General features: G+C 41.0%; 1 protein-coding gene across 2 annotated transcripts in view; it reads left to right on the forward strand.

Moving 5' to 3' along the window:
- ADIPOR2 (adiponectin receptor 2) overlaps nucleotides 1-8,141 on the forward strand; it is an 84,055-nt gene extending 75,914 nt beyond the window's left edge. For both annotated transcript variants that reach the window (XM_081311946.1, XM_081311945.1), the window contains exons 6-8: nucleotides 153-340; nucleotides 3,225-3,418; nucleotides 5,383-8,141. In XM_081311946.1, the coding sequence (XP_081168072.1) occupies nucleotides 153-340; nucleotides 3,225-3,418; nucleotides 5,383-5,511 (511 nt within the window). In that variant the 3' untranslated portion in view covers nucleotides 5,512-8,141. The remainder of the gene's footprint in view (nucleotides 1-152; nucleotides 341-3,224; nucleotides 3,419-5,382) is intronic.
- The last annotated feature ends 2,323 nt before the right edge of the window (nucleotides 8,142-10,464 follow it).

The raw sequence follows: 10,464 nt of genomic DNA on the forward strand, positions 1-10,464 counted from the left end.
CGTTCTTGATACCATCTGATGAGAATTTTTTTTTTTTTAAATTAAAGCAAGCAACTTGCCTTCAGTTGTTGATAGCTCATGTTATGGGGGATTAATTGGGACCTATAACAGACAGTAATTTTTAGCATTAAATATTTTTTTTTTAATTCTAGACTGGATTATTCTGGTATTGCTCTTCTAATTATGGGAAGTTTTGTTCCTTGGCTTTATTATTCTTTCTACTGTAACCCACAACCTTGCTTCATCTACTTGATTGTCATCTGTGTGCTGGGCATTGCAGCCATCATTGTCTCCCAGTGGGACATGTTTGCCACCCCTCAGTATCGGGGAGTAAGAGCAGGTAAGTCTATGTGGAGGTTTTACATTGGACATTCATTCACCAGTCATTGATTAAAGCTCTGCCTTTAGCCAGGTGTGGTGGCACACACCTGTAATCCCAGTGGCTCAGGAGGCTGGGAGTTCAGAGGAGGATCATGAGTTCACAGCCAGCCCCAGCGATGGCAAGACACTAAGCAACTCAATGAAACCTGTCTCTAAATAAAATACAAAATAGGGCTGGGGATGTGGCTCAGTGGTTCAGTGTTCCTGAGTTCAATCCCTGGTACACCACCCCCACCCCCACCCCGGAAAAAACCACCACCCACAAAACTCTGCCATTACACAAGCCTTATGCTTTGTTTATGATGAAAGAAGAATAAATATTAGTTCCTGTTGTTGAAGAACTTTTAATATAGTAGTCATGGTTGTTTTCAGGGTCACTGGTTTTCTTAAGGCACAGGGTTGAGGGCAGTGGTGATCTGGGTGAGGTCCTCTGTTTCAGGCGTTGTTTATTTGAGGCCAAACACTTTTCATTAGGTGGTTTGAAGGCTCTGCAGCCTTTATGAGGTAATGATTTCTTTATTCTTTCAATTTAGTGTACTTTTTAAGTGACTAATTGTTATTGTGTTTTTCGTTTTGTTGTATATTTTTATTTTAAAATATTTTGTAAGCCATTGAAATAAATAAGGTTTCACCTATACAGCTCATGTTATGTGAATGTAAGCACCACCCATCTCTTCTGATATGGATAAAGGCGCTTTTAATATTTAGGATAATGCCTGTTTAATTGGCATCAGATGAAGTTCAAAAGCCTCTTAGCATCTTGATTGAGTCTTCTTGTTGGAGTATGGAGTTAGCAGAGAGGTTTTTGTTTCCCATTGAACTGGGCCTCCTTGTAGCCATGGATGTGTCTTCAATTTTGTAAAACCCAGTGCCTCTTGAGTTTGAACAGTATTATTACAAGCAGTATGTTTTCTTTCAATCTTTCTTTTTTTCTTTTCTTTTAACCATTTAGTAATAAAATTCAAGCTCTGGTAGATGCCTTAAGATAGTAGAATAGAAATCAACCTCATATTAATGACCATTGTCACCACACTTTGCCTTTTTTTTTTTTTCCTTAAAGCGAGTGCTTCTATGAGTAGATAAACAGTGGTCAGGGTTGGCCTTCAATAGCCCTTCAGTAGTTCTGCAGTGTTAAGCCTGCTGAGCACATAAGATAAGAACTTCTTTGCTGAGTAGAGCTGAGCATTCTGCTATTTATATACCTCAGAAGAACCAAGTTCCTTTGCCTTTGCCTCAGAGAATGAAAGGCCATTAGCAGCCTGTGCTTAGTATGTAGAGAAAGAACTGGATCATGGTACTGTTTCTATATAGAGTAGTAGAGGTAGGAAATAGTTTTAACTTAGGTCTCTTTGGTTCCTATATTTTGTGAGATCAGCATTATTATTTTCCTCCTCACTTAGATGCCCATTTTATTTATGCGTATGCATCCTATATATATATATACACACCTATATGTATTATTGTACCTCAGCAGTTTATTTGGTAACATCCAAATTAAGTAATGGGCTTCTTGTCTGTTGAAAGCTTACCAATGACAGCTTATGTTGTAAAGGTCATTCTTAAGTCTGCCTGTCAAAATGTAGGAGCAGTTGCTGCCTGATTGAGTGTTGCTTTTGTTGACACACAGGTTTCAGACTGGTTTTAGATAAGTAGACTTGAAACTTTTTTTGATCATGTCATTTTCTGTTACAACCCTAAATGTGTATATATGTATGTATTTGTGTGTGTGTGTACTTACTTGATCTTTGGACTTAGGTCATACCTAGAAGTTTGAAAAGTGCTACTTTATCATTATTATTATTTTTAAAAAATATTTTTTAGTTGTAGTTGGACACAATACCTTTATTTTAATGTGGTGCTGACGATCAAACTCAGGGCCTCACATGTGCTAGGCGAGTGCTCTACCACTGAGCCGCAAAACCAGCCTCCAAAAGTGCTACTTTTGATAAATGATTTTGAAGCTAGTAGGCTGTGCTGAGTAATTCTGACAAAAGTGTATGGGAGTGAACCCAGGGCCTTGCACATGCTAGGGAAGTATGATACTGAACCACACCCTAGCCATTCTGACAGAGTGATGTACTTGTTTGGGAGCTTGGGAGCTCTCTTCTTTAATCTGTCATTTTACTTGTTAATGTATTAGACCATTTGTTCAGGGCATTTTAAAAAATGTTAAATACCTATTTTTAGATCGTAAATTTAGATTACTAATACGAGTATTTTAGCTTTATGGTATCACCTCACCAGATTATTTGATCATTCATTGCCTCCCCACCCTAAAAATGTGCGTTATATGTTGCTTCTGCTCCTCCTCTTTTTTTTGTGTGTGTGTGTGAGATATATATATATATACACACATACATACACACATACACACACACACACACACACACACACACATATGCTGGGGTTGAACCCAGTGCTAGCTAAGCACTTTCAACACAGAGCTACATCCCCAGTCCCAGAATGTCTGTTGCTTCTAAGAGAAAATAATGCTCTATATTTAAGCTGTGTTTATAAAATGGCAGCATTTAGAGAAATTTAAACACTCTCGGAGCTATCCCTTTCTAAAGCACATAGCAACGTGATTCTAAACCCTTGGTCTCTGCTCACTTACTAAGCTAAACCTCACTTAGCAGGAGGCTACTTACATTTGTAAATATATCTTTAGCACATAGCTGTGTTATCTGTGTGATGGTGTTCCAGAGTTTGAAGAACCTCCCTTTTCCTTTAAAATAGGAAGCTAATGTTGCATTCTACCTTGGAATTTTCAGTTTTACAGATGGTACTGTGCTGAAATATTGACTCTTCCTTCTTATCTCCCCCCCCCCCCTCATGATTCCTAGGAGTGTTTTTGGGCTTAGGCTTGAGTGGAATCATTCCTACCTTACACTATGTCATCTCAGAAGGATTCCTGAGGGCTGCCACCATAGGGCAGATAGGCTGGCTAATGCTCATGGCCAGCCTCTACATCACAGGAGCTGCCCTCTATGCTGCCCGGATCCCTGAACGCTTCTTTCCAGGCAAATGTGACATCTGGGTAAGTGTAATCAGGGGTAATCAAGCATGTGTACCTCTTAGTGGATTATTGGCAGACTAGGAAGTGAGAAAATCAAAAAAGTTTCAGACTCAAAATTGAGACTTTTATTCTGGTCCTAACTCTGTCCCTCATTAGTTGTTTCTCTGGAGAGCAAAAGTAACAACAATTCCTATTTATTTCGTGTCCAGCACTGTACTAAGTACTGTGTTTGGGTTACTTATTTAATACTTTAGCTCTATAACTGTTATTTATAGTTTCATTTTGCAGATTAGTAAATTAAGACTTATCTAAGGCACATGGCTATTAAGTGGTAGAGTCAGGCTAGTTCTAATCAATCCTGTTAACTACTCTGTAATAAAAAATCATTTAACCATTCTTTAATCTCATTTTCCTCAGTAGTGAAACAAGGTTATGGACCAGATTTTTGCCAAAGACTTTTTTTGGGACCAGATATACTAACTAAGGTCCTTTTTAATATCAAAGCCCGGTGATTTGTAAGGGGAGATTGTGTGTATGAATTGTTGGAGGAGGAGGAAGAGTTAGTTAATTGGACTGTTGTTAGTAAGATAGTAGAAAAGAGGAGGAGAAAAGAAAATATATAAGGGACTGGTATTGATAGGAAATTAACAGAAGAGGGCCTGCAGCATTTCAAATGTGGAATTGGAGTGTTGTTTAATATGAAATCTGACCTTTAGAATTCTGTGGCTTAGCTGTTGTTGATTTTTATAGACTAAGCTGATTATGTAATCACTGTAAAGTTTAGTTTAGCTGTCTATAAAATGAAGATGATCCTGAATTTCAAGCAGTCTTTTGACCTTCAAATTAGCTCATTTATCCCTTTTGTTTCATTATGATTTTGAAATTGATATGGAATAATTTTTATTTCTTCCTGCCTTTTTGGGAAAATTAATCTCCTTTGATTTCTAGGAAACATCTCTTGGGATATGACTTTTTTTAAAGTGTATATATATATATATTTTTTTTTTTTTTAAAGTGTATATATATATATTTCTCAAATCAGTGTCTTTCCCTTAGTAAATACTGCTTTGCCACTGGGCTTTTTCATTTTGAGACTATAATGAGAGAATAGTATAGGTTTTGAAGTGATGCTTATTGAGCACATCAAGCTTGAGATGTGAAATAGCATTCAACAGAACAGGTAAAATTTAAATAGTATCACGTGCTTATAGACCAGCTTCTGACTTGATAGGAAAGTAAGAGGCTCTCTTTACTTAGTCTTTTTTTGGGCGGGAGGGGGCAGGGGTAGCAGGGATTGAACTCGGGGGCACTCAACCACAGCCACATCCCCAGCCCTATTTTGTAGAGACAGGGTCTCACTGAGTTGCACCTCATTTTTACTAAGGCTGGCTTTGAACTTCTTGTGATCCTCCTGTCTCGGCCTCCTGAGCCACTGGGATTACAGGTATAAGCCACCACACCCAGTTTACCCAGTCTTTTGATATATATATGTTGTTTGTATAGTTCCAGAATCTTACTACTGAAGTAATAAACTCTAGGGACTTTTTTTTTTTTTTTACTTTTCTACTAGATCCTGGTAGTTTTCTTTAGTTTTTCTAACAGAGAGCATTTAAATGACCACAGCTCTAATATTCTTGTCCATGAACAAAAGTATTTGGTCATATTCTGCTGCTGGATATCAAAGAATCCCTAGGAACCTTGTGGTCTTATTGCAAGACATTCTGTATGTTGTTTGCTCCCAAGTTCACCAATACTCTAACATGCAGATTTTCATGTCTAGAGCTTAGTGGAAGAACCTGAATTTCTTTGGGGAGAGATGGCTTTCAACTCAGCAGAATGTGATATACCTAATGGTATATCAGGATCTGTGGAATCCTTGAATTTGAACTCAGTCATGTCCATTCCCTATCTTCTGCTTAGCATAAGCCAGGATTAAATGATCCTAAGAATTTTTTACCACTCCTCTTTTTTTTTTCTCTCTCCAGTTTCACTCTCATCAGCTCTTTCACATCTTTGTGGTTGCCGGAGCTTTTGTTCACTTCCATGGCGTCTCAAACCTGCAAGAGTTCCGGTTCATGATCGGTGGAGGCTGCACTGAAGAGGAGGCACTGTGATAATCTACCAGTAGCCAGGGACTGTTACCCTGAACCCAGGCCTGCAGCATCTGCAGGCCTCCCTATTGGCCATTTATGCCAGTACCAGAGGAGCCCCAAAACCTTGATAGCCTCATGGGCTTTGTGACGGCCCAAGGGCTCTGCGTGGTACACGACTGAGAAGAGAAAAACAAAAATAAATCATACCTCAAAGGATGGAGTGCATCAATTTGGAGAAAAGGAGGAATGGCCCATACCCTGACTTATGCTTGGGATCTACTGATTGAGGGCTTTGCAAGACCCTTGGCAAACTGGCTTCTGATCCGTATCATAATTTATTTGTAGAAGAAGGGGAAACAGTTTAGCTGGTGATTCTCTCTTCTCCCTTTCTCTTTAAAACAATAGTACAGTCCAATTTAGGTGAACATTTATATCCAATTAAGGGGTGGGAGTGTGATTTTAGATGCTCTTTTGGGAGAACAAAGACATTAATGTAAATAAGATTTCTAACTTACTGTTTAAAGAATTTATATAAATGTTTAAAACATAAGGGTTGGGGAGGGAGGGAGAAATTTTGTATAGAAACATGCAAGTACCACACACTGTTTCAATTTTGCACAAAATGAGGGAAGATCAGGTGGTAGCCCCAGAATGTGCAGCAGTCTTGGTGCACCAGGGTGCCTTCTAAAGGCCAACACGCACACCTTGGACCCTAGCAGGGCAGAGATATTAGCCAAGCCCAGTGATCACTTGATCACTCTCAATTCCAATAGCCTTTGGGCATCCTGAATTAGAGGTAGGAGGAATTGATGTGTGTTTCTTCAGTGGAAGCAGCACATAAATGACTGACAAGATGTGTTTAGGTAAAAGGCAGTCATTTGAAAAGCTGTCTTGTAGGCCGATAGTGACCCTTTCTAAAGAGAAGAGCCAGCTAGTCCTGTTCTTGATACTGGTGGAGACAGTGGAGGAACCCTGGGAACGTTAGCACAGGGGCTCATCTGATCACTTCCTGGCATCCTGTTCAACTTGGTGGTAGTTTTGGTCTGACTTGAGGCGTGGCAGTTGCTATTGGAGCTCTGAACCACCCTGTAAATTTCTATTAAAAATCATTCTATTAAAAATCCTGCAAATAAAAATTGCCTATTCCCTGGCATCATAGTTCTGGTGTGGAGCCAGCCACAGATGAGATTCTTATTTGTGTAGAGAAAGAAACCTGTCTTTAGACCAGAAAAAAGTTGAGTTTTGCCTCTGGTGTGTGGTCTTGGTAAACCTGGTGTGACGGACACCGAGGTTGTCTTTGAAGAAAGCCTGCAGAAGCCTCCAGTGCCCACTGTGGCATTTTCAGCTTCACTGAGCCCCATGTTGCTGGGGGACATGTTTAGAAGGCAATGGCATGTTATTGCTATTGAGTCTGGTAGAATCCTTAAGTCCATGTTTTTGAATTGCTACTAGAAGTGAAAAACTATTGCTCTTGACCCAGGGCTGCCTTGTTATGGTGTCAGGGAGAGTGGTGGCAGGGAAGGATCTGGTTCTTAGACAAGATGTGTTCTGATCTTGGCTCACAGGTGAACCTCTAAAATAGCACTCAAGTCTCGGGTTACTGCCATCCAGGACTTCAAGAGGGTGTGTTACATCCTGGGGGGTGGTAGGTATTAGAACTGCCACTTAGGTCCTAAGGCAGAGGGGCTGGCATTGTCAAAGGGGTGTCTAGGAGTATGAGAAGGATGTCTGGTTTGTTCAGTAGGGTTTTGTTATTGTCCCCACCCTGCCTTCCTTTCCCTGTGAATCTCCAGCTACAGCTGGGGTCCAGGAAGAAAGAATCAGTGCAGAAACTTGGGAGGAACATAGGAGTGTTTTGGTTCTGGATAAGGTCACTGCCCTAGGTGGCCCAAGCAAAAGACTCAGTGGATGAAGGGCCTGACAGAACGAACAGTATTTGTTTCTTTAGAAAATAGTCCAACAGGACAGTGGCCAACTGGAAGGAAGCTCACTTAGTTTCCTGGGAGCAACAGCACATATCAGAAGCCAGACTTGCTCTTTGGTCATGCGCTTTGGGGTATGGGGGTATGAGATGCAGCCCTGTAACAACACCCAGAGAAGTAGCAGTCTTTGGGCCCAGTCACCCCACACCCCAAAGCAGGAAGATTCTGGTTCAACATAGCACAAACCCTTAGGGAATATGAAACCAACACCACCAATGTGTAATCCAGTCAACTCTCCCTCTTTTGGGTGTGTATGTGTGTGGGTATGTGTATGCCCACTTGTGTGTGTGTGTCCACGTGCAGCTCACTACCAATAGCCTCTATGTGCACTTGACCTACAGTGCCCGCTGAGAACTCACCAGGTTGGCGCCTGAATGCCTTACTCTCAGCAGTCAGAGGCTGGCTTGCTCTGTGCAGATTTTTAATTTTCTTTTTTGGCCCTGGGCTGTTTAGGACCTCTACAGCTTCATTCTTTCACCATTAAATAGTGGCCTTTTTCAGTATTTTCCCCTCCCCCTTACAAATCGCTGAAGCCACAAAGCACATTTTTTGGGATCATAGAAGGTTGGGGTTCCAGAAAGGTATCTGTGATGGTTCCACTCACCATGGGATTTCCCTACTTGCTGTATTCTCAATTTCTCTAATAAAAAGAGCCAAATGGAAAATGAACTTTTGTTGTATTTTTGTTGCTATTTTTTCATCTTACTTCCTTTAGCTCTTGGCATATCCTTGAAGCCTTAATTCAGACACTGAAGTTTAGGAAGTTTTAGAAACTTCCCATCGTAAATACACAAATAAGTGTGCTTGTGCCCTGCTTGCTTTTCCTGACTTTCATTTAACTTGGACCATGTTTAGAACAGAGAGGAAGGCTAACTCTAAGAAGCAGTTCTTAATTTATTGTTGGAAGTTTATAAAAACAACACCCTAGGGGCTTGGGATGTAATTCAGTCGTGGACCACGTTAACTAGCATGAATGTGGCCCTGGGTTTGAACTGCAGCACTACCCAAGAAAAAAACAACAAGAACCTAATATAATGAACACTAGGCCATGAGTTGTGTTAAATAACTTTCTCATAACCTTATCCTGTACCTCGTCCTATAACTGTCAGCTTTTGGTTGCTGTGACAAAATATCTGAGAAAGTCAAAGGAAAAGAAGATTTATTTTGACTCACTGAGAGGTTTCAATTTGTGGTCTCTTGGCTCTGTTGTCTCCTGGTCTGTGGTGAGGCAGAGCATCCTGGTGGGGAGGTATAGTGAAACAAAGCAGAGAGGGACAGAATATACCCTTCAGAGACACAGAGACGCACCTCTTCCAATTAGGCCCCATTTTTATTTTCTACCATCCCTGGAGACCAAGTCTAGCAGTCGACCTTTGGGGGCCCTTTTCAATCTAAACCCTCTAACAACCCTATGGGCTAGTCATGCTCATTTTATACTTGAGGAACCTGAAACCTACGAAGTTTTTCTGTCTGATGCCAGAAGTGTTCACCAGAGAAAAAGTGAAAGAAAATTTTAAGGAGAAAATCGTCGCTTGTCTGCAGTTGAATCTGTTATATCAGACTGTTAAAACAGGTATATTGAAGGTTTGGGGGTTGGTTAACCTGATCTCATTTAAGGTTAGGAAATCTCAACCTTCTTGCCTTAGGTAAATTAGTATTTGCTGGGGAATTTCCAGTACTTGGTTATTTTCATGTTGAATTCTCACTTATAGAGTCTAGTTACAACTTAAGGTTTTCCCGTGGGTTATCCAGATGTAGGTCGGGACTGTGTTAGATTCCTGGCAAAAACTAAACAGGCCTACAGAAAGCCTGCTTTGATTTTTCCTGGTCTCTGGCTGTCTGTGTGCTTTCCATTTCTCAGGTGATGTCCTGTACATATTGTAGAGATGAGGACAAATCTGAATTTTGATTTGATGGAGTGCCAGGGCTCTGAGTGCCCAAGAGAAGCCCGTGGACAATGTTCCTTCAAACTTATCCTGGAAACATCCTTTTCTTAAATACTTTGCACCGTTTGATGCAGTATATTGCATTTCCTTATTCCCACATGGGGCACAAGGGGCATAGGCTGTTCACTCACCACTTCCATGCCTTCAACTGTTTTTTTCTATTTTTTATTGGTGCATCATGATTGTACATAATGGTGGCATTCATTGTGACACTCCGTACATGCAGACATAGCGCTAGAATTTAGCCAATATTGTTACCTGATATTTCCCCTTTACAAGCCCTTATCCCTCCCTGGTCCCTTTCCTCTACTGATATCTGTTCAATTTTCATGAGAAACTTTTTCGCCACACCCCTGCCCCCTTCTTCTTTTTCTTTGCCCTAACTTATGCGTGAGCAAAAACATGTTAGCACTTGACCTTCTGAGCTTTCTGCCCTCAAGTGTTTGACTTGAAAACAAGGCTAGTGTGGTTCATTCTTTGCCGCTGCTTGGCATGGTCTGGATCTGGGAGTGGGAATCATGGGGCCGGGAATTAGACTGCATGCTCAAGTAGCTTTGGACTGTACCCTGCCATTGCCCCTTCATGCTAGCCTAGGAGTGAACAGTGGCAGGCTTAGTCCCTGTTCTGCCATTTGCCATGTCACGTGGGCAAGAAATTTTTACCTCCCTAGCCTCTGTTTTCTCACCTTTCAAGAGAACTGATGACGTATCCTTTGCATCCTTCACTGAGATGCTGCTGCTCTTAGTGATGACATTCATTCCCCACGGTGATTCTGCCAAACCCTTGCTCCAATCCTTCCTTTTGTGGCCTTTGAGCCCCGGCCACCCCCAGACTTATATGTCTGTACATGCATACATAGTGCTAGAATTTTCTTGACCTAAAGATATGCCACTCCCTTAATCTTCCCGAGTCAAAACTTCACTTGGCATCACAAAGTGGTTGTTGAAGTGTTTTATTGAAAGCCCTGTTATTAAAACACACACACACACACACACACACACACACACACACACGTTAGGTGGATTTAGTAGTCAGTGTATTCCTGG

This window comes from Spermophilus citellus, assembly GCF_964194105.1.
Source record: "Spermophilus citellus genome assembly, chromosome: 10".
In the NCBI taxonomy this organism is placed as follows: domain Eukaryota; kingdom Metazoa; phylum Chordata; class Mammalia; order Rodentia; family Sciuridae; genus Spermophilus; species Spermophilus citellus.